The 25,295-nt window shown below is 37.3% G+C and overlaps 1 protein-coding gene across 4 annotated transcripts in view; it reads right to left on the reverse strand.

Annotated features, from left to right (window-relative positions):
* The window catches only part of KHDRBS3 (KH RNA binding domain containing, signal transduction associated 3), a 97,619-nt gene that overhangs the window by 51,205 nt on the left and 21,119 nt on the right, over positions 1-25,295 (reverse strand). For all 4 annotated transcript variants that reach the window (XM_064644269.1, XM_064644259.1, XM_064644248.1 and 1 more), the window contains exons 2-4: positions 19,381-19,499; positions 8,313-8,429; positions 3,177-3,323 (exon numbers count right to left, since the gene is read on the reverse strand). In XM_064644269.1, coding sequence (XP_064500339.1) covers positions 3,177-3,323; positions 8,313-8,429; positions 19,381-19,499 — 383 coding nt within the window. The remainder of the gene's footprint in view (positions 1-3,176; positions 3,324-8,312; positions 8,430-19,380; positions 19,500-25,295) is intronic.

Consider the following 25,295-nt stretch of genomic DNA (forward strand, 5'->3'; position numbering starts at 1 on the left):
GAGAGGACCTTAAAGGTCATCTAGTTCCAACCTCCTTGACATGGACAGGGACATCTTCCATTAGACCAGGTTGCTCAGGGCTCCATTCAACCTGGCCTTGAAATCATGGTATAATTCAGGAACCAGAGGGAGGTGAGGTTGAAAGTACCTGGCTTTTTGTCCTGACAGAAGTAATTCTGAGATAATTAATATCAAGCAGAACACTCACTAATATAATAGTCAAACAGGGTGCTGACCAGAGGGTGTGGCCATAACAAAGGGATTGGCTAATTTAAAGGAAGACAAATAATATACTTGAAGTCAGAAGCCACAATTCTACCTGCAGAGGACTGGTGAGAGTCAAGGCAACATAAGCACAGCCAAAAAACTCCAGTGTTTTGGTTTGAGTTATGCCAATAGTTTAAAGGAATTTAAACCACTGCAGCTGCTTGAGGCTGAACTTCAATGCAAAGGTGCTTAACTATGCATCCAAAGATCCAGTAAGAGCGGCTGAAGCATTTTTGCTATAGTCATCTACCACAAGGATATTTTGTGTCCTGCATTCTAGCACCAAATGTGATTTTATCTTCAGGACTGATCTGAAAACAGAACAATAACCATATTCATGAAGTACGGCCGGCATTTAAAATTGTAGGAAGGCATAGTTAGCTTACATTGTAAGGAGAATACCAATTATGATCTTAATCATATGTACTCATAGCAGGACTTGTCTGAACTAAACCAAATAATTTCTTAAGAAAACCACTACAGACCTCATAGAAAATAAAATCAAGTTGCATTCACCACTAAATCAGACAGTAGTTCTAGAGAGGAAAAAGCTGCTCCTTATTGCTTCCTTCAGTGGCTGCTGCAGGGGGGGTCCAGGCAGAAGAGACTAAGGCATTTAGAGCCATTCTGATAAGATTACATTTGAAAAGCCAAAGGGAAATTAAGACAGTGTTGGCTTGATCCCATAGTTCAGAAAAGATTACATAGCATCAATTCAGCTCAGTACAATAAAGTGGCAATGATCAAAAATGGAGATGGAAAAGTGCACACCCAGCAAATGGAATTGCTCATTATCAGTCTGTAATTCTCCTGGCTTAGCACAGTAACAACCAGGTTTTGATAAGCTTACTTCATTTATGACAACATTAGGGAAGTCAAGCCCAATGAAGAAAAATAAGATCTCTGACAAAAGGGGGCAGGGGGATCAGACATATCCTTACTTCCAGCACATGCAAAAGGACTTATCAAACTGAGCATATTTCCACCTAAAAAGAAAGTAGCTGTTTGCTCACTAGAATAACCAAGAACTTAATTCTCCCTTATCTCTTCACACCATTAAACCATGAATCATGTAAATACAGTAACCTTTGGCACTAGCAACCTTTGACAGCCCAATATTCCTACAAATACTCTGTCAAGTATCCCCTGATGTCTGAATAATAGTGTGCTTATTTACATCTTGTCATATACATCACAAAAAAAGGTGTTTGGAACCTGCAGACAAAGTTACAATGTGGTGCTTGATTCTTTATAAATGAGAACATAATGCCCAGGACATCTCTTTGGTTTTGGATTGTCTCAAGGTGTATCTACATTACTCTTGTTTCTAACCAGGATGTATTCCTAATGAACCTCCTGATGATCATCACTTCTTTGGATCATGCCATGGCGTAGTATTGGGGCATATGAACTATCTTTCATACAGACAAAAACAGGCCAGAAGAAACACTCCAGGAGCCCACAAATCCAGTCACCTGGGGACTTAGTTTCATAGAATATCTTGAGTTTGAAGGGACCCACAGGGATCTCGAAGTTCAACTCCTGGCCTTGCAGAGGACAACCCCAAGAATTGCACCATGTGCCTGAGAGCAATTGTCCAAACGCTCCTTGAACTGTCAGGCTTGGTGCTGTGATCACTTCTCTGGGAAGCCTATTCCAGTGCCTAAACATTCAGTGTGGTTACATGGATCTAAACTAAGTTAGGTACAAGCTACCATCCTCAAAATGCACACAGGAGCACTGCTGGGTCATCAGCACCAACTGCTCCACCCTAGAATACAGCTATCACTTCTATCCAATAGGCTGCAGTGGCTGTACAGCAGACATCCCCAACAGTACCCAATACACATGCACTGATTCCACTCAAACATTTATATACTGATATATGCCTTAGTAAAGTTTCCTTAGCCAAGTCTCCCACACTTCCAAGATGTGACACAAATCAAGACACTTGGATAACATTTCCAGCAGTAAAAATAAACAAAAGCTGATGTACCTTGAGAAAGCTTTGCTTTCTATATTCATTCCTTTAATCACCAATAAAGACTGAAGAATGTGCACTGAAGAGCTAATAGTTAGGAACTTCACAGAGTAACATCACCTCAAGTGTCCTAGCTTCCTAAGACAGGTTGGATTGATCCAAGCAGTTTAATACTGCAAAGCAGTGAAGCTGATCCTTACATGAGAAGCAAGTAAAGTTGTCTTCTGCAGAAAGAGGCTAGAAACCCATTACCTAGATATATCCCAAACCTGGAGTACAAACTTGTACTGGAAATTGGATCTCATTTTGTACATCCATACATGGCAAGCTGAAGTATACACCAGAAGACAAGTATAACTCCAATATCAGTAGCTTTGTAATAAAAATAAAGATACAAGATAAAATTGTATTGATTTTCATCACTGAACACTAAACCAGGATCACGAGTGAGAAGTACTACAACTTCAAATTCATTCACTCTTAGTGTAATAGAACCCTATGCTGACGCTTCCCATACGCCAAGAACATAGAAAAGCTTCACATTTTACATGTTCTCACAATTATTTTTAGATTTAGATATTTTGCACATGACCAGTTAAGCAAGAATGAGTTGCTTTCTTACTACAGGTCATACATGAGATGAGTGTGTGGACACTCATGTTACAGATTCACCCTTTAACTGTCTATATCAAAATGAAAACTATTTGTAAACATCACCATTTCTTTCACAAATGAAGGAAATTAAGCAACATGACCTGACCAATACTGTGCACTGTTCATAGAATGGTTTGGGTTGGAAGGGACCTTGAGATTAACTAGTTCCAACCCCACCACCACCTCATCCCACTAGACCAGCTTGCTTAGTTTTAGAGATAACATTTCTCACTCAAGACTACCAGAATTCTCATTAAAAAAAAAAAATACTAACAGGAATGAGGAACTTCTTGATTTCTTCCAGTGCATGTCCCATTCTGGCATATGCTTCGGCAGGGGGAGCAAACACTTCAATTAAAACATGCAGGTCATCATTTAGGTGGAAATACTTTGCCTCTCCACTTTTTCTCAACTCCTCCTCCTAGAAGATAAGAAAAAAGGTTGGTTTTATACCTTCTTGTTTTAAAACATAGTAATGCAAGTATTAAAGCTGTTCAGAGGAATTTGCAGACACTATTCACCATGTTCAGATGTCTACAAATAAAAAAGTAACATGAAATAAGACTCAACTTCTGTTCACATACAGAAACTGTATCACAAGGGAGAATGCTCTCAGGTGTTTTCTCAAGTGCACCAGTTTCACATAGAAGACACTGAAAAACATAAGTCAACTTGAAGCCTCTTTTCTTAAAAGTAGAGTCTCCAGAAAAAGGTTTGATCTGATATTCCATAAGAGCAAGATTGTTTTACCAAAATTATTTCAATCTTGGTATTACTACACTGGTCTGATACTTATTTTCTGTTCTCACTGAAATTTCTATCCCGTGAGAGCACAGAACTATGCTACTTGGATATAAAACTAACAGCATATGAGACAAGGGAAGAGGACATTAGCAAGAAGAGTTCACTGGCTATTTCAGAAAAGAGCTTATTTCTTTTATCCTATTTCACCCAACCCACTTCAATGACTGAGAAGCTCTGAGTTCAATGTAGTGGAGCAGAGCTCAGTTCTCAAATACAAATGCAAAGTGTTCACAGACTGAAAGGACATAATTAGCTAGTCTCTGATGGGTTGCCCCTGTGTATCTGATAGGTCCAAGAGATAAAAACACCATTAGAAGTAATTTCATTGCTTTACCAGATAGCATTACATCAAATACTTACCAGTTCCACTGTCTAAAAAAACTGAAGCTCCCCTGCAGCTCACTGTCATTAGCAAGCACTAGGTAAGCACTTCACCCTTTAGATTGCTAAAATTATAGCTGCAGCAATAGTTGGAGTCTCTTCCCCTGCACAACCCCTTAATTACGGGTTGAGGTTTACATGTGACTTCATTTCTGCTTCTCATAAACAATGTTCCTGTCATCATGATTCATCTTTAACTATGAGGATATTTTAAAAAAGTCTAGTTTGCTGTTAAATCACCCACAGCAAGAATATGAAGAGGTCACTCTGCAGGATTAGACTATCAGCAAAACCATTATTTTGTCAATACAAGTAACAGATCTTAAAAACAGGAAATAACCTAATATAAACATCACAGCTCACATATTTAGTTTCAATGGGAACTGTTTCTCACTTAAATAATTTAAGCACAGTTACTCAAAACATGAGGCATTTCTAGCACTGGAAGCTAGATGTTTTCATCAGTTGAGTTCCCTACATACTTTTTTTTTTGGCATACACCTGCATCAAGCCTTCCCTGTTCCTTTTTCCTAAAGGCAAAAAAAAAAAAAAAAACAAAAAAAACCCAAAAAATTACTGTGCAGTTTGTGCAGAAAACAGTGCTAAGAAACTTCCCTTCTGTGCTTATCAATCAACTTGCCCGATAACAGCAATAAGCAATAGAAAAGTTACAATTTCCTGTGGTAACAAAAACATTTAAGTCAGCAACTTTAACAAAACATAAGAAATTTCAATGCAGGTTTTTCTGAAATCATGCCCATAAGCAAACTTTTAAAGTAATTTTATCCTTTTTTTGCAAAGTTCACTTTGATTAATGTATTTTTTTTTAGTTCTGTAGCATAACTTGGCAACACTTCCATTACTTCCTCAATTACTTGCAAGGCCAGAGGTTGGACTCTGATGATCCATGTACCTTCTAACTCAGGATATCCTCTGATTCTATGAGCACACTACTCTCCACAGCTCTTAACAGCACACAAATGAGAGTGAGCTCACTCACCGGCTTATATTTCCTAACCTTGAGGACACATCAAGTACTTCAGGGTTTTTTTATTTCCCATGATGGCCAACAAAAAAGCCACAACTTGTTCCCACTCCAGTATCCCCCTCTGACAGCATTTTTAGCTCCCACAAAATCCTCTGCCTGCCATCACTTGGCAGTACCTGCATTGGCTTGGTTTGCCCACTGCCTGTGGATGCTGCTTGGCTGGCCAAGACAGGCATTATTTTAATTCTACTGCCATGGGCATTTGAGAGCTGCTGAAAGGATGAAAGAACCAGATATGGAACAAGGGAGAGAAAAGACAACAAGATCACCACTTCCCTTTTTAAAATCTGTCCTTTAAATCTCCATTTTCTTGCACCAAATTTATCACACCAAAGAGCTCAACCTGATTTAACTTCAAGTTTCAGTACAGACACATCTCTGCAGTATTGCACTCTGGGAGCCCTATGAGAAAGCTTACCCCACAGCAATCTTACCCTATTTGCTTTGTACCTTGTGCTCCTTTATTTCTTGGTATATCTTCATGGTCCAGAACAAAGCAGAGTACTAGCACTATTTTACTGTACCTACAGACTCTCTTGCTTTTCACTCTCCTTGACAAGCCATCAAGAACCAGAAGTTGAGTAGCAGCATTTATCAAAGTATGCTCATAGTACTGTCCTTTATCTTCACTAGACTGACTTAGGTTTTAAATTTCTATAGGTACTGCCTAATATCTATTTTTAATATTACCTTAAACATGGCTTCTGTCAGATTTTATAAACCATTCAGAATACACGAGTTGTTGAAAGGCCTACACCAGTCTCAAACTATTGGTAACACTTGAATAACCAATTAGAATGGAGAGTTTAAGTTATTCCTGCAGAGTTGCAACATAAAAGCAATCTTGTAAGGGAATAAAGAAATTCAGAAGTGAGTCAGACTTTTTCACTCTCCTATAGGCATATGAATGCCTGTGGTGCCAAAGAGAAGGTGTCTCAGCACTGACTAACGAAAAGCTAATAATGAACTGCCAGCACAGAAGAGAAGAATTACTGAATTCAGACACTGTATATCACAAACAGATACATGAGATGGTCCTCAGATTGGCTTATCTCTATCTATTTTTCTGGTTTACCTATTTTTTTCCTAGAAAACTTGCAAAAGGTAGTGATCTTTGCTACATTGTATCAACCTTTCACACAAATTTTCTTTCTTCCATAAGCCTTTGAGGTTCTTTTAAAATTTAAAAAAGCTTACAAAGGTAGCATTCAGAAATTTAGCTTAGAGAAAAGTCTATGAAGCTCACTGCCACCTTCCCTCAGGAAAGAGGTAATAATCAGTAGTCAGCTAAAATTGGTCACGTAGCAGTTATAATAGTACATGTTCGGAAATTTATAAAGATATGACTCAGTGCCCTTATTAGCCACTTAATTTGAAAAAAAATTACTTGAGCAGTATTAGTTGGCATCACAATCACGAGAAAGTAAAAAATTTGGACAATTTCTTCATTACCAAAGGAAACAAGAGAAGGTCAAATGATACAAATATTTAAGACTCTTCTCCAGGATTCTGAGGCCCAAGTTAGGATCTGAACTTTTCAATTTGAGCTTCTGCTTTTATTCAAAAGAAACTTTTTTATGCTGTAGAACCATTAAAAAACACTCAGAGGCTTTTCTACTCCATATGACATTGCATTTTGGTATAGAAACACATAATGCAGCAACAGAACGTCAGTTTGACACAGTCCACAAGGAGTGAGAAAGTTTACAAGGTGTCACTTAAACCAGAATCTGAATACTTAGTTTGTCATCCTTAGAGCAAGTTTAGTTTACATCTTTTTCTGGTTGAACTGAAAGGGTGGTTAAGCATTGGAACACGCTGCCCAGGGAGGTGGTGGAGTCACCATCCCTGAAAGTGTTCAAGAAATGACTGGAGATGGATGGCACTTGCTGCTATGGTTTAGTTGGCAAGGTGGTGTTCAGTCAAAGGTTGGACTTGATCCTAGAGGTCTTTTCCAACCTTTGTAGGAGATTCCATGAACTGTCTAATTTCCTCTTAAAGGTAGTAACAATATAGTTTTCAATAACTAATTGTGAAACACTTGAAGTTGCATTAGCTGTATCCCTAGATTTTCTAGCCTTTATTGTAGAAGAATGTATTTATACACACAAACTATATTTAGCTCATTTATATTTAATAAAAATATTTAAGAAGTAATTAAAAGGAAGAGATAGCCCAAGTTTTACAGAACAGAGTAATTTATGGACTCTGATTAACTTCTTGATAAATACTCTACAGATCACATAACATTTATATTTTGCTGATGGAGAAATGTGCTAAAAATTATATAGTTTAAGCAATTCAGTAGCCAGCCCTCTAAGTTCCTCTCTACATGAATGTCATTATCAGTCTTCATATCATCACACAGTATTTTTAAGTTTCAAATTACATAACCACATAGGTATTTCACTCGAAGCCTATAAAACATGATATGCTGGAGGCAAGAAATATGTTCAGTGTTTTTATTGCTATCATCGGGGATGTTCCAATTAAACAACGCAGCTTACCAGACATGTGACATCTCCTTACTGATGGACACTTACCTGCTACAAATTTAGCCAGAGATTTAAGTAAAGAGTGAAAGCTATTACTACAAACACCTATAAGGTGAAGATTTCTGTTCTTCTGTTTACTTTGGCTCCACTACAACCAAATAGAATATTCCCATAGAAACAGTTGCAAGTTGTCAGCTGCTTAAAATGCATGTCATCTCCAGAGCTGTGAATTTTTCCAGTTGTATTTTAGCTGCTTTCATCAGTTATTTTATTTTTGTTTAGAAATGCTATTAAATGTTACTAAATTTAAAGGTTAAGTGTTATTTTATCTGAAAATGTTTGTTAAAAATCTATTTAGAAGCCAGGTTCCCTCCAAAGTGAGAACACTGCCATGTTCACTTAGGCATTGCTCATTATCAGTTGTATGAGACCAATGTAGAACATGCCACAGGGAAAGCCCCACTTATATCCTCAAAGCCCACAGTTTGGGGGGCCTAAATACAACTCATGGTAGCTTTAAAATACTCAGTGAGAACAGATTACTCAGGAAACAGGTCTCATCTACATATAAACAATACTAGGATCTCTCATACTTTTCATTTGTTCCAATTTTTGTTACAGGGTTTGTTCCCCTCCTCAAAAATTTAAGCTACAAAATTCCACTGATGTACTGAGCTCTTACCTTTGTCTTGTCCCTCATAGAACCTTTTCCCAAAATAGACATTTTTGTCAGTGTTTCTTCCTGTAAACGCTTTAGAGAATTACCACGGGGGCCCAAAAGTTTTCCCACAAAGTTGAACTGTAAGAAAGCAAAAACATTAAGCTCATTAGATTTTTAATCATAAATTAATATGCAAAATGGAATACTGTGCTAAAACAACAGGTGCAAACAACAATTAGATGATAAATCAAGACATTAAAGTACAATCATGTAGTACAGTTAAAGGAATGTCAGTGGCTCCATCAGAGAAACACAGAAGTACCTGAACTCAAAGATAACCTGGTGTCTACTACAGACTGCCAGATCCAGGGAAACCTGTTGGCAAAGCCTTTCTCCTCCAGGTAGAGGAGGCATTGCACCTACAGGCTCTTGTCCTGCTGGGAGACTTCAACCACCCTGACACCTGCTGGGAAAGCAGCATGATGACCTGTAGGCAATCCAGGAGACTCCTGGAATGGATGGGGGATAACCTCCTAACTCGAGTAAGTAGAGAGCCCTACCAGAGGAGATGTGATACTGGATCTGATGGTCACCAGTGTGAGTGAGATACCTGGGGACACCAAAACTGGAGGCAGCCCAGGCTGCAGGGATCATGCATTGGTGGGATTTGCAGTCCTGTAGGACATGGATCATGTAAGGAATAAAGATGGGCCCCTGAACTTTAGGAAAGCATCTTCCAGCTCTCCAGGGAGTTAGTCACTGGGATCCCCTGGGAGATCACCCTTGAGGACAAGGGAGTGGAACAGAGCTGGCAGATTCTTAAGAAAGACTTGCAGAGCATGCAAGAGCCAGCAATTCCCAGGAGCAAGAAATTGGGCATGGAAGGCAAGAGGCCATCACAGCTCAGTAGGGACCTGCTGGTCAAACTAAAGGCCAAGAAGCAAATGCATAGACAGTGGAAACCAGGATGGGGTACCTGGGAAGAGTGTAGAGAAGTCTAGTTTTGTAGGGGTGGAGTGAGAAAGGCCAAGGCTAAGCTGAAACTGAACCTGGCAAGGAACACAAAGTAACAGAAAGGGCTTGTACAGGTATGTTAATCAGAAAAGGAAGGTCAAAGAAGGTGTTACCCCATGACAAACAATGATAGTTAAGTGGTAACAATGGATTAGAAGGCTGAGTTCTCAAACTGATGTGACACAATCATATCAAAAAGACATCACTATACTTGTACCTACAACTAAAGAGCAAACAGGCTTAAGCTTTGTGGCCTCAAATTTATGAAACAGTTTATAAGTTCTTCAGTTGTCCCTCTAAGAGCCAATATGGACTACTTTGACCTGCCTATTCATCTAGAGTAATTTGAAAAGACTTGATAAGACTTTCAGGCAGTAGTAGCCCAAAATCCTTAATTGCTACTCTGAAGTGCTGATGGAAAAGAGGCCCAGCTGCATTCACCCTACAATGCAGAAAGTCTACACCTCCGATTCATTTCCTTCAGCTTCAGACAAAAAAAGAAAGCAAGCATTAAAAGTCAACTAAATATGACAAAACTTTATTCCTCTTAGCAGTTTCATGTTCAATTCCCAATGGGGATATGAGGTAGGAACAAGATACAATTGAGCAAATGGGTTATGCATGATTATAGTCCACAGAACCTACTAAATTTAAGGCTTTGAATGAATTAGTCTTCTGAAATTATCAGGCCACAAAGAAATTCTCAGGCAATTTCCTTAATTTCCTTTTTTATTAGATATATTCCCTTTTTTTTCCATATAGCTCTTAAGATACAGTCAAGGAAAATATTCATCAGAAAGATTGCCCAGGACAAAAGTAGAAATCTCCACTGCTGAGGATATTGAGGACTCAGGGCCAGTGATGAGGTGCTGTGTAATCTAATTTACAATCATTATTTCAACAGAAGGTTGGTCCAGATGTTTTCTAGACATCCCTTCCAACTTGGACTTCTGATTTTATTATTTCTGAAGGTATAAAACTAAGGAAAGTAAATTAATTTAAACTATTTGTAACAAGTTTAAACTTCCAGAAGTCAATAAGTCCTTGGCAATTCCTTAAATTAAAGGAACCTCAGTTAAGCTCAAATGAAAGCTTTTATGTAGTGGAACACCACCTCAGTTTTTCAAGCATTACTTAGGATTACTTATGTTTACTTTAAAATATCCTTATAAGTTATTGAGAAGAAAAATAAACACTTTTTATTCCAGCTGTATTAGTTCTTTTAAAGCCAAATAGTTTAATGTTGCAGAAATCTAAAACCTGACCCATGGAAATCTAAAACTTTAATACCTCCAAAAGTTGTCATCTTATCAAAACCATGAAATCTCTAGAGCCAAGGCCAGACATAACAGCAGCTATACAAAGAGCTGCACAGATGACATGTCCTAGACATTTAATGAACATAAAAATGCATTCTGAGATCCACAGAACTATTCTTTCCTGTGCACCAGGGCTTCAAATATTAGATTTGACAAGTCTGAAGCATAAGAAACTTGTGTTGTAAGTCTGAAATTCTGCTGATTTGAAAGCACAGTACCTCCAGGTGCAGCTTAAAAACACAAACATTAAAGGTTAGTAAAAAATGGCTTACAACGCAGTCAAAGCATTTTTATTCCCACAAAGCTAAAAAGCTTTGGAACATTTCAGTTGATTATTCTGTAAATAAAACTCATTTATGATATTGAAAGAATCCTTTCAGAAGAAAACAGATTATTTACTTTGGACAGGTACTGCATTTTGTTAAAACTATTGGTTTATCTCCCTTTTACATCAAATTGGAAACATCAAAGATTTACTTTGAAATATTTCATAGATATAGAAACAAAAATATCAGTCACTAAGTTACTAGCATTATTTATACACTGCTTTATCCCCAGCAATCAAGGAGTAGAAGGACTCAAACCTAAAGGTACAAAACCACCACTCAGTAAGACAAATTTTAATTTCAAAACTAGCAAATTCAGCCTGTCTGCTGGTGAAACAGAAGCAAATAAACCTGGCAGATCCAGGCGAGCTCATGTACAAGTTTCATGGCTGCTTCCCATGCTCCACATTTAGAGTTTATTTGTCCCAAGAGCACAAGAAAAAACGAACAAATTCAAGTCTAGTATTCAACTCTGCCTTATAAACTATCTCTGAATTAGATGCACTGGATAGTAACAAGACATCTGAGCAGCTCTGTTCAAGTCAGATCAGTCACAATCACTAACTCTGGCTTAGAATCAGACATGACAGACTCCCTTCTTTACTCACCCTTCTCAAGTACAGCACAATCATCTTCAGACTGCTGTAAATACCCCAAATTGCCCTTGAGTTCACTAGCATCAGCTTAACAGTGTATTGAAGCAGTCCAACCATGAATGTTACTCTACACTGGATCACCTGTGTTAAATCAAGGATTGTCTCTGCATTAACACAGGTTCTAATGTATTAGGTATCAGGATATTATGGATGATGGCATATAAAACAGGAGATAAAGTCCCCAACTTAAAATTGCTTCTAGACCAGGTCTAAAGGATATGGCAAAAATAGTATCTCAAGCAAAATTACAGCAAAGCTTCAGGCATCTTTGCAAAAACAGTATCAAGATGCAGATTAACAGACCTGGAAGGAGACAAGTGGATAAAACTGTGAAAATTACCACCTCAGCTAAACTTCAAGCCAAACACTACTCCACTATTGGTAAATGGTACCCTCTGTACCATTACATCATTACAAAATATCACCAGATATATATTAGTTTGAGCAAAATGATGCAAGATTTAAGGCATGTTCCTATTCCTAAAATCTGTCATCACTGAAAGCACATCTACCTGTCTCTACACCTCTGGTTTACTTTGTGGGTAAAGATACACCATGCAGTGCAACAGCTCCTTCTCAAACTCCTGAGACATGGGGTTTGACATCTCTTGACCATGGTGTCCATTAGCCTACAAGTACTTGTTAATTATAGCAAAAGCATGTATTTATTTCCCTTTTACAGATTACCTTAAAGTGTTGTATAACTAAAAAATCTCCAATTTAGAATACATTTTTAACAGAAAAGACCTTTTCCAATAGAAACAGGAAAAAAATTGATAATAAGGTTTTTGCTTGAAAATTATGTCCTTCCTTAGCTATTCGTAAATCCTCATTTTAATAGGTATTTTTGCAGATATTGCACAATGAAGATTATGGACATCACTGCTTAGTACACAATTCTTCAGAATCACCAAATCAAAACATGACTTGAACAGTTATCTAGAGATTTGTTTCCTTGCTACATCACTGCTTGAAACTATTCCCCAAAAACACTTCTGGAGTAATAAGTGATATCTCACATACAAGGGAGATATTCTCTTCACAAACACTTGATCTACTATTTCAGAAAAAAAAAAAAAAAGAATTAATACCAGTGCTACAGCATTTTAAAATGTATATATTACAGAAAAGGGGATATAATGGAAGAAGTAATCCTTGTTTATCCCCACCAAGGCAAGTCTGCTGAGAATGGTTCATCCAGCTTAAAATACTTAGTGAAAGTATAAATGCTTGACCAAATGCTTCCCTGTAAAGCTCTGAGCACTCCATTGTCATTAAAGCTATAGAAAGCTTTCTTGACATATTAGTTTTCTGCAATAGTTCCTCTGTGACAAGGTCACTAGAAAAAAAAAAAAGTTAATTTAAGATTCAGAGGGCTTTCCCTTACAATGACCTGAACCAAGGAAAACTTCAAGGTTTTTCCCATTCATGTAAAAAAGATAAGGTTTCTGTAGAAAGGTACATATTCCCAGCATCTACATCATATCACAAGCTCTTCTCCTTCACGTAACATAGCAATAGGTCTTTAAACTTTTATTCACAACAGAAAGCTTGATGAATTACTATAAAGTTGCTCAAAAGCTATCCCTGGTATTACAATTGATGCTTGTCCCTCCACATCACTTCTGGTTATGCAACCACATTTTCTCATCCCTACTAAGAAATCCTTAGAACTAATCTATTACAAAAAATTGCTTTCTAACTAGTCATGTGATTAAAATATTAATCTCTCCATGACTTTATGTAAAAACTGCATATATATTGTATATGACAATGACATTTTAAAACAGATATTTTCATTTTAAAAGTTGAGCTAAAAGGTTTAAATAGATACCAGTTCCACAACTCAGTAACTTTTGAGAAAATATATTTAAAGTATCACTTCAGGGAACAACACGGACCATTTCTTCCTGACTTCTGAGATTTACCCAGTATTTAAGTGTAGATCTGAGAGCAATTTTTAAAATGGTAACCTGTCAAAATGGAAGTAATTGTTCCCATAGTTTTGATCCATCTCATGGAAAACCACCATCATTCCATTTATCATCCACAGAAGCTATTTTTTCCTCCTAATTCAGAACACCCAAGTTCAGAAAACCGTCAAAGCAAAGTCAGATTTCTGACAGTAAACTACTTCATAATAAGTATTCATTAAATGTGTGGGAAGGGGGTAACACCCTCTTTCCTCACTTGTACATACTGAAGCTTTGAAACACCTTTCACGCATTCTGGCATTTCACAGCAGTGCTAGGATAGATCCCGAGAGTCCCTTCACTAAGACAACCACATCATGACCTTCCTTGAGTGGCCACCTCACCTCTTCTGCCTTAAAGTCTGTGTGAGTTTGAAGATTATTTTCAAGCATGAAATGCAACAGAAATACAGGTTTAAAGGTCACATTTTTACACAAGACCTAAAGTCATTTGAGGTATTCAGTTGATCAAACAGCAAGGTAAGTCACCCTGACCTCAGTGTCCTAAACTGACAAGATCTCATTCCACTAACTGTAGTTTAGACATTCAGCATCCACATGGACCCATATCTCTAAGTAACTAGATTTAGAGCTGAATCCTACCTCAAGAAGTTGGCCTTTTTCCTATAAGGTTGCATAAAAGCCCTTACCTCTCTAATCCTTGCTTGTAGTACATGTCCCAGTTACAACAGGACTGCAGACAGCATTACCAAAGCTTATTCAAGCCTCACCTAAATACCTGAGATTAATTTCCCCATCACAGCAATTCAGACCTCTTAGAGAAATCTGTAGAGCTGGACCAAACTGAAAAATCATAAGACTGTGTATAATCAGATTTTGAAAAGATGTGACTGGACCTGCAATCTATATAAGAGTTTCTACAACATTGTCTTACCAAGACTATTTTGTCGCCATATGAAGACATTAATTCAGGGCCTTTTTTTAATGTGTACCAGAGTCTAAAGAACACAAAGAAATTTATCCAAATGCACAATCAGCCACAAGGAGAAAGTGAAAAAACTCTTAGGACTAGCCATCTTAACCTGAATGTTGTCTGTGCTATGAAATAATTTATCTTGGTTATTCTATCACCTTCTATCAAGGTCCAGAAATGAAAAAATAAAAAAAAAATAAAAAAAATTAAACCAACTAGCTCTATAACAAGATATTAGGCCTGTTAACACTGCAAAGGGTTGAGTAAGACAAAAGCTTCCAGCTAAAGGATGTAATTATATAGTATCTGAGAAGGAACCAAGAGCTGTAGGTAGGAGGCCAGTTAAGCACAGAGACATTCAACTATTTGTGCACTAAGCAGAAGACCAGAAACTCATTAGGTTTTTTTCAGGGTGAGCAAAGATGCCCAAAAAAGTGCAATATGCACTTTTGAACGTGAGGTCTACCAGATTCCTCAACAGAAACCCTGCTGCTCTGCACTTCAGCTGAATAACTTTCTGCTGCAGTTAACCTGTCATCTCCCAGGGCTGTCAGAGGTAATTGCACAGGACTCAGCCATGATCTCATAAGAATGTATCTGACAGGACAGGTAATGTGAGCAAGCATTGCCATGTCAGGCTGATCAGATCAGAGCCTCGGCTCCCTGACCTATGTTGAGGTCGTTATGATTTATTCAAGGAGTCACAGTTAGGAAAAAGTTTTAAAGAGGGAAAGGGCAATGAAATATATGTCAGGTCTAGCATACTGTCTTAATGGGGGCAGGGCACTGATGGGCTGTTTTGGTCCACAGACCTCATTTAAAATAAGAAATTAAGACAGGATTAATGAAATGTCAATATACCTAAACATCAGAGGCATCTTTCCTTCCCAGAGCCATCATTAGGAAATATAAATAAAGGAATAGTTTCTGCTGGCAAAATCACTATGGCAGTTTGAGCCACATTAGAAATCCAAAATCCAATTTTCAGGCTTCCCCTGCCCCTTTCCATAATTTATCTCAACACCGAAGAGAAAACTTTCAGGCAAGAGGCTTCTATAGGGGGAAATATATCCTGCTCTCAGGGAGGCCAATCTCAACCCATGGCAATCACTTATTTGTTCTTAGTTTCTTTTTCAGATATTTAACCCTGTTAAGGACTGAACAATTTTAATAATTTGGGGGGGTTTTGATGCAGTTTAAAAGCAGTATCATTTAGTTAGGGAAGGACTGTTCTATTAATGGAGTCAAAACAAACTTAGTTTTTCTCACCACTTTCTGGATACCCAAATTAGTCAGATTAAACCCAAACTGGTAACCAAATGCTTGTTTGACAGATTAATCAATTATTATAATGATTTGGTCAGCTTTGACCAGCAGATTCTCAGGTCACTAACATCATAAAGAGTACTTCTGAAAAAATGGAAGTATCTTTGGTCAGGATCTTGCAGGCAAACACACCAGTTTGCTAGAACTCTAAATTCTATATAAACATACAAAACATCTTTTCACACAAGTTTCATCCATATTTAAGTCTTAAATTTCATTCTTCTGAAGCATTTGTCAACAATACTGACCACTAGGAAAGAAAACTGCTCAAAAATTAGAAACATCTTCTAACTATTTTTCTCAGGAACTATCCCTTGGTACGTTCTACCAACAACACATTCATACCAATACCAACACCTATCATATGCAGAATGGTCTAGAAAATGGCACACATGCACAGAGAACAGCAGCACACAGGCATAAAACATTTATGTCAAAGACCATTTCAGGTTTTCATGAGTACCCCAATACTTTCTGGTAAGTTCCACAGAAGAGAATGACAGAAAGGTTTAGGATGGAAGAGACCTTAAGGATCATCCAGTACCAACCTCCTTGCCATGGGCAGGGACACCTTCTACTAGACCAGGTTGCTCAAAGTGCCACCCAACCTGGACTTGAACACTTCCAGGGATGGAACAGCCGTAACTTCTCTGGGTAACCTGTGCCAGACGCCTCTCTGCTCTCATAGTGAAGAATTTCTTCCTACTGTCTGATCCAAATCTCTCTTCTTTCAAATTAAAGCCATCCCCACTTCTCCAATCACTGTCAGCTTATGCTGAGCTTCCTTTTAACCAACAACCTAAGCAAGCCTCAGGGCTACTCTTGATCCATTCTCTGCCCAGTCTGTATCTGTGCTTGGCATTGCCCCAACCCACATGGAGGACCTTGCACTTGGCCTTGCTTAAGTTCACAAGGTTCTCACAGGCTCACCTCTCAAATCTGTCCACTTCCCACTGGATGCCATCCCTTCCCTCCAGTGTGTGACTGCACCACACAGCTTGGTGTCATCAGTGACCCTGCCAAGGGTGCACTCAATCCCACTGTCACCAACAAAGATGTTAAACAGCAGTGGTCCCAGTACCCACCCCCAAGGAACACCCTTCATCATTGCTCTCCACTAGGACAGGGAGCTTTTGACCACAGCTCTGAATGTGACCCTCCAGCCAATTCCTTGTGCACCAAGTGGTCCATCCATCAAGTCCACGCCTCTCCACTTTGGAGACAAGAGTGTCACATGGGATGATGTCAAATGCTTTGCACAAGTCCAGGCAGACAACATCAGTTGCTCTTCCCTTATCCACCAACACTTTAATCTCATCCTAGGGGGCCACCAGTTCTGTAAAGCATAACTTGCCCTTAGTGGAGCTGTGTTGGCTGTCACCAATCAGACATGGCCAAATATACAACACATGCCCTCTACAGAGGGCTCAGTGGAACCAAGATGACTGGAGCAAACCAACATCTACCCCATAAGTCTTGAAAAAGCATCCTTAACTTTTGAGCCTTCCTCTCAACAAGAAATATGAATAGGATTAGCATTTATAGAAAAAGTTAGGACACAAAGAGATTTTGTTCCCCTGTGCACAGGCATTAAAAACTCATGTCACTCACTGCAGACTACAGTATGCCAGGATAAGGTTCTTAGTTTGCCATATTGAAGCTACTGAACTTCATACTATGCATCATAAATTATTAGATCTCAAATAAAACAACAAGCCTGGTTCTAGTAAACAAGTGACAGCAAACTGCAGTCACTGCTTGTGGTTTAGGGTAGGTACTTTCCAGAGAATATCAAGAGTACCTGTCATAATTCTGAATTGATACTCACCCCTCAGACTACTCCTATACAGAAAGGAATTTTAGTTCATTTTGACTATACAGACTGTTTAATGAATAATCTTTAATATAAATATCCATTTTTATGTAAAAAAAAATGGAAATTAAGAAAAGTTGAGCCCCTTTATATTGGGGTAAAAATATTCTTAAATATAAGACACCTAGGATTTTATTCACTGTGGCAGAAGGGAGATTTGTTTAAGTAAAGATACCAGTATTTGGCTTTCTGTGGAGCAAGTCCCAGTGGAGACACAGGAACTCACATAGCATGTCTACTCTGCACAGCAGTTGTACTGCTCTGTGTGTCCCCAGATCCTGGTGGTCTCAACAGACATACAGGATTACAAAGCTCTGTTTGGACACAAATTCAGGTTTCTTGCCATGGCACCACCAGGCTTTATTCCAGCTCAGACAGTCAAAGACTGTCTCTATGGGCCAGAACTACTGATCACACAGCAGAGAATATCTACCCACTTGAAAGATGGCAAGGGCTTTCCTACCAGCTATCCTGAATGATTTCAGTGTTTAGTGTCAACCTTCCTTACAGGACACTTAAAGAAGCAGAAGTATGTTTCAGAAGGCAGTGTTTCCCTTTCTAATAGCCATTTTGCCTTTCTTCCCCTTGAGTTCAAGTATCTACATCTCAACATTTATGACAAAAATGTCCTGTTTACAAACACCAACCAGGTAAGTGAGCAGTCCCTTTTACCTTCTTCCCATCTCTATGTTTCTGTACGTTTGTATATAGTTCTACCTAGCCAGAGATGACTTATTTCAGAGTTCCAAAGAGGTGCCCACATGATCTGCCCTCTTGCACTCACTACAGCAGTATTTCATGAACCTTTCAACAGCAGCAGAGCAATCCCTGCAAGTTACTCAGCATAGGCCTTCGAGAAAAAAAACCAAACCTGATGTTGTGGGGAAAAAAACAATTAGAAAAAGTCTTCCTAAACATACGGAAGAAGCAATGAAGGAATTTTTCCTCCATGAGCAGAAAGTCTTCAAACTTCTAATAGGAAGAAAAAAGCAATTTCGAACAAATGAAAAAATGCTAATCTGATTGTCATAACATTAACCTTGGAATTTTAAATGGGACCAAAATAATAAAGTTCCACAGCCTACCGCATGTTGAATAAATGCTTCCAGGCAGCAATATTTTAGTGCAGGATAATACTTGGTAGTAAAAAAGTATTAAGAATTCATGGTGGTCAAAGATATTAACAAAACAGTCCCTACCCCTCCAGAGCAGACTGTATAATTTAGTAGTGTAGCTATAACTCATTCATGACCAACCATGGCTGAAACTTAAGAGGATGAGAAGAAAATTTACACAATTACTTCCTTAATGGTGCATTTTAAGCTGCACTTCTAGCTACAATAAAGAAGTTTTGAAGCCTGGCATCACAGTCAATTTCAATATTCTTTTTCCTGTTGATAATCTGAATAGGAAGATCCTGCTATCCCAAAAATATGATTCATTTATTTGCTCTTAACATACTAGTTTGTGTGACCAGCACCATTTTCCTTCACATTTATTCCAAGAAGAACCATTTCTACCTTAGAGTCCCTATAGAAAAGATTGCAGAACACCAAGAGTAGTGATTGTTAATAGTTTTAAATGTAACAGTTAAAAAAAACAAGATAAGATACCAGTGAAATATCTTTTACAAGCATCTAAATTTATCAAGCATGAAAATTGGGCTTACCTTAGGGAATTGTTTTACTGGAATCAGAACTTTTTGTCCCAGCTTCATATTCTTATTGATGACTACATCAATATACTTTTCTTCCTCCTTTCCTTCCCCTTTTTGGAATTTTTCAATTTCTGTTAAAAAAAAGTTATTTTATCAGTTTAATACAACAATCTAAAAGCTGAGAATCTTCAGTCAGTATAAATAAATTTCAAAGCTAATACTGTATGGCATAATACATATGGCATACTGTGTAATTAATACATATAACTGGCTATACAAAGTCAATAGGGTAAAGCATGTTTTGTCTTTTCAGGCTTTTTTTATATTCATGTTTATATCAGCACCTTGAATAGCATTGCAAACATTGTACTAGCTTTTAACTTAACACTTTGGCTGTATTTTTTCATACGGCTCAAGTTATAAAAACTGTTCTCAGACACCTTTGTGCGTGTTTAAATTCCAAAACATACAACATAGTTTAATACTCAACAATTGTATTCCTCTTCTATAAACAAAGTATGCAGGTTCAATGATGGCTGGCTACAGTTCACTTAGGAGCAAATGTCAAGTTAATCTTTCAGAATTTCAGGAATGTAATTGAGGCACGTAGATCATACCCAAAAATCTGAGATTAGTGTTATACCAACAACGACATTATTAGGAATGGGATTTAGAAGTTCAAACGAGGCTGCATGACTCTGTTCATTCCAGACACGCATAAAAAACTGACTCTTGATTATAATTCTCTCCAAATATTGACTCTCTAGCATGCTAATGAAAAAAATCCCAGATTTCATTTCATTAGTGAGGAATCACGAGCAGCACACAAGGAGACTGAAAGTGAAGCACTGCTTGAGGTATTTGCTGGATTGGGTCCAGCACATTGGGGTTGCAGAGTTAAACATGTTAACACATTCCAAAATCCAATCAATCTCAAAAGTGCCATAAAATTTCTTCTATTGGAATCTAGCATTTGTCCTCCACATTCATCTTCATGTATCTTGTTAATTTTTCACAAGAAGCACTCTTCTACTCTACTTGACCAGCAGAATTTAAGGACATTTATCAAGACCTTGAAGCTTCTTTAGCGAAAATGTGATCTTATGCCAAGGGGAGACAGTAATAAAAACCTGAATGCAAAGAAACTGATTAAAAATATAGGAGAAAGCATCCTTTAGTACACTTCAAAATACAATCTAATTTGAAATTACATCCAGGGAAAAACGGAATAAACCAACACATTTCTTACTACAGAAGAAATCCATGCATCATTAGATTTATTTAATGAAAACCAGTCCTTTCCCATTTACTACTACAGAAATGAAGATGCCAACATTTTTCCCAATAACAAACTCCAGTCTTCCATGCAAGTTTCCACCTCACTAACACAGAACAGGAAATAAATACAATTTATCCAAGTTAGTGCTCAGTGACTTAAGAACTAAGGAACCAAACTAGCCTCAGACTATCTGAAGGCTTTTTGAAGGAAAAGCCTTCCCCAGCTATACTTTCAAACCTTCTTGTCAAGTCCCTAGGAAATTTTTGATTCATATAGATTCCAGCAATGTAAACATTCTGGAGGAGCCCTGTCAAAGCAACCTTGCTCCAGAATGTCCTTTGTTTCAGCATGTTCAGTAATAAAAACCTCCAATACCCTTCCTCCACAGGTTACCAACAATAAATGAAGAACATTTTAACAGCCAAAACCAGTCAAAAATGGAATTCACATGTCCTTTGGAGATGCCACTTTATATCCTAGAGAATTATAGGCAATTAAGCAGATGTAAAGTTACATCTGTTTAATTTGGAACTCATTTCCAGGTGAAATTAAGACTAAAATTTTATAGGGTGTGATGTTCCCACTCAGAAAGCGGTGACTGGTTTTATTTAGAAGTCAAAGTTTCCAAGTATCACATTGAGACATAAAACCATAGTACTATCACAGCCTTCAAATATTAATAAACTACATCTAATATCCCTCTTCCCTGATATAACAAGGGTAATAGTGACAAAGCTCTTTGATTTCTCTTGGAAAAACAAGACTAGATACTTAAAAGGTTATGTTTTACAAGTAAAAACAACAGTAATTTTTAAGGCTGTTGGTATACACTATTAGTATAAACACTCAAAGCTGACCAAAGTATGCTGTTCCTTTACCAATGTTTTACACCAGGAGATACCGAATATTAAAACTGTAATAAAGCTACATCCATTTGTTATGACTGAAGCAAATGAAGTTACAGAAATTTTGATGACTTCATTTAGTATTGACTTTTGATATTAGGACCAGAATTTGTTCAGTAGAAAAGCACAATTCAACTCAATTTAATATTAAAAATTCAATTAATGCACTGTGCTGTATTTTCTTGTGACAGATCAGTGCATCGAAACCTCCTGGTAGCTCAGCTGATACCAGGCTGATACAAGACCTTTACAAGTTGTCAGTCGTTATAACAACTGTTACAATGAAGGACTTTTTCCTGAAGAATCTAAACTTACAAAATAAAAGTACCTTTAACATTAAAGCCCATCTTGTTTTTATGAACTAGTAAAGCTAAAAATTGGTTTTCTCTTGCTGAGTCCTATGATGCTGTCCCCAAATGCACAGCATGGCATACACTGCAACCCCCCTTCCCACCCAAAAATGAAAATCACAAGGATCTTCTTAGAAATTGCCAATATTACATGTAGAAGTGAGTCGTTTCAGGAACATTAAGACATCTCAGATGGAATTAAGGTTAAAATGTATTTCAAGAGTTAAGTACAGAGTTCCATCTCAGTAACATTCTTCAGCTGAACCAGGTGCATAAATTCCTTAAGAGAACAACACACTTCTATTTGTATTTCTAAAATATTTCAGCTTTTGTAAGTTATTTGAATTCAGCATTTGAAGGACTTGATTGTAACAATGTGAATAATGCTAAATACACTAATAATTTGTTAACTTTTTTGATTTAGTTAATAAAAAATTAAGCTCATAAAACATCATTCCCTTCTTGCTCTGGTAAACACTGAGCTTGAAGTAGCTGAAATAAATATGAAAAGAAATCCATTCATTAGTCAAAAAAATCCATTAATTACTCCAAAAATCCTACCTCAAATATCTACACACTTTTTACTCACCATTTTAAGAAGAAATACTCCTTTATTCTTTTACTTGCACTGTTTAAACAACTTTGCATTTGCTGGAAGAAGCTACTGAAATGTAAGAGGCTGCAAATCAACTCTCAGCAAAATGGATCACAATTTTCCCCGTTGATTTTAAAGTCAAATGACTCTTCTAACAACAGCCACATCCCATTGCCATAGCTATACAAATTCTTATTCATTTGCACTCAAATCTTAGATGAATATGAAATATAGTTAACCATTAGAATTTTACTCATATCTGCACAGCTCATGGAATATCATTCACATACATCAAGCTTTAGATAATTAGGGAAAAATCATGACAGATCACACAGGAAATCCAATCAGATTTTCAAGGTCAAATGGATAGGAAGATTTGCCTTTTCTTAATCCTTAGATTACATTCTGTACTGCTCAGCTATATGAAGCAATGACATTTCCTAGATCACAAACAGTAAATAAACATGTGATTAAAGCTTCCCATAATGCTAGAGATTAAAATCCCATATTCTCAGACCAAGGATGCAGCTAATGCAACAGGAATTTAACTGGATGCAGTAATAACTGCATGGATTTTTTTCTTTAAATTTAATCATAGCAGAGAGATCTAAGCAATGATTAGTCCTCATTTAATTCAACAAATAACATTGCTAGATACATCAGATAATGACAAAGTAGAATTGTTTCACATTAATCTTCAGTTAGAATTAATCTTCCTGGGGCAGAACTACAAGCCAGGATTCCAGTTCCCTCTGCTAAGCCAATATAAATACTTCTGTTTAATAAAGAGTAAAGTGATGCCCTGTTTGTCTGCAGTAAATCAATATAATAAATATATGCTCAAATGTCAAAGTAAACAGAAATATATATTGAATTTGTCCTTAAAACAGTATTTCCTTAACACAAGATCCGGAGAAACAGAAACCAGTTAAGTTTGCCTGCAAATCCTTAAGAAAATGTCTACTCTTTTTCCTTAGATTCAGAAGCCTTTATCAAACACCCCATTAAATCCAAATAATTTCATACTAATTTTTTCCTACTTCAGATGGAAGAAGTGAAAAATCCGAGGCTCATTCTAAGACATCCAAGTGATCGTGGCTTCAGAGAACAGGACATTGATGAACTGCAGTGCAATTGCACTAGGAATAGTTTCCACATTCCTTTTGACAGTGGGAATATTTTAAGAATCACATTATCCTTTAAATGAAACACTCCTAAATAAAGTGAGTTTGAGAATTACTAACATTATACAACAGCAGCAATTTATATTGCTTTATTTGGGCCATTTTATTACCTTGTATCTATGAAAAAGAAACAAAATTCAGATGAGCCAACCAAGCATGTTATACAACTACTGAAGCATGACTTTCTCATTAAAATCAAGAGTTCACAATTGACTTAGAAAAACCACACCACCCTCAATTCACAAAGCTCTTAAGTCAAACTGAAGGTTGTGGAAGTATCTTCCTATACTTTCCCTGTCGTTTTAGTTCTTGAAAAGTCACTACTATTGACCATTGCTGGAGATACAACACTGAGTAAGATGGCCATCTCTTCTGACACCATGATTCCTTAAGGTTTCACATTAGAAATAAAAATCAAAATGATGTTACTACAAAAACCAGACTCATTTATTTACTAATTCGCATTTTATGAAGAATCCCTTTAAGGAACACACAAGCTTTGGTAAGAAACAAGTTCCCAGAGATAAGGAGGGAGGTCATGCCAGTTGTAGCAGAATTTCATAACAAAAATCAGGTTTTTTTTAATGGAGGAAAAACTGACAATTCCAGTCCAGTTTCCCCACATTTCCTACAATCTTTCCAGTTCAGAGTACCAGTAAGCACTTCTGAAACAGACTTTGCAATAAAAGCACTACACTTTTATACCATGGCTTAAATTCGTCAGCATTTTATACTGTTTATTTGAAAATTTCCACTGTGGCAAACCCCATACTTTATTTCAGAAGGCACATTTAAAAATAAAAATCAAAATCTGAATTTCCACAATGAATCCAAGTCATAGGAAGTCTGCTGTGCTGGATGCTGACTTAATGCCCCAAGTCCTTCCAAGACTTCTGGTAAATCCAAAGTTCATTAACACAGGATGGTGAACCCAACTATAGTTCTAATTTTGACAATATTGATGAGAGCTTAATCTCATTATTGTCACAGTAAAATGGTCTTGACTGTGCTTCTGATTATACATCTCTCACACTGGACTCCTTTACTCCCAGTCCCACTAGGGGATGATTAAAAGTCCTCAAACAAACACCTCTCCAACAAACATTTCTTGTCTTTGAAGCTGAAAACATGCACAGCATGAACTTGAACCAGAATCACCACACTAAGGCTTTAATACATTTCAAAAGGCTGGCTGAAAAAACCCCCACAGATTTCCTTACAACAACCTCTAAGAGACCTGCTATTCACTCTCCCTAGATCATCATGAAGCTGGACCACCCTCCCAATTTTTGCACTAAACAGCAGAGACAAGCTTAGCCTCCTGCTTTTGAGCATCTTAAAACACGTCTAGCATGGTCTAGTTTGCTTCAAAGCAGTTTCTCTGTGTAGATATTCACAGAAGATGCAGAATTCCCCAATTTCAACTGTATGCAGCATCCCAATCCTCCAGAAAAAACACACAATTAAGAGCACAAACTAAACATTTCCTGATGTAAGTAAATGCTTAGAAAAATATCCCTTTTTCCACCCCAAGACATTTCCAAGGTAAATACTAATTAGTGTATCTTCATAAAAAAAGGCAAATTAGAGAACTAAAGTAATCAAGCAAACAAA

This window comes from Pseudopipra pipra, chromosome 1 (assembly GCF_036250125.1).
Source record: "Pseudopipra pipra isolate bDixPip1 chromosome 1, bDixPip1.hap1, whole genome shotgun sequence".
Classification (NCBI taxonomy): domain Eukaryota; kingdom Metazoa; phylum Chordata; class Aves; order Passeriformes; family Pipridae; genus Pseudopipra; species Pseudopipra pipra.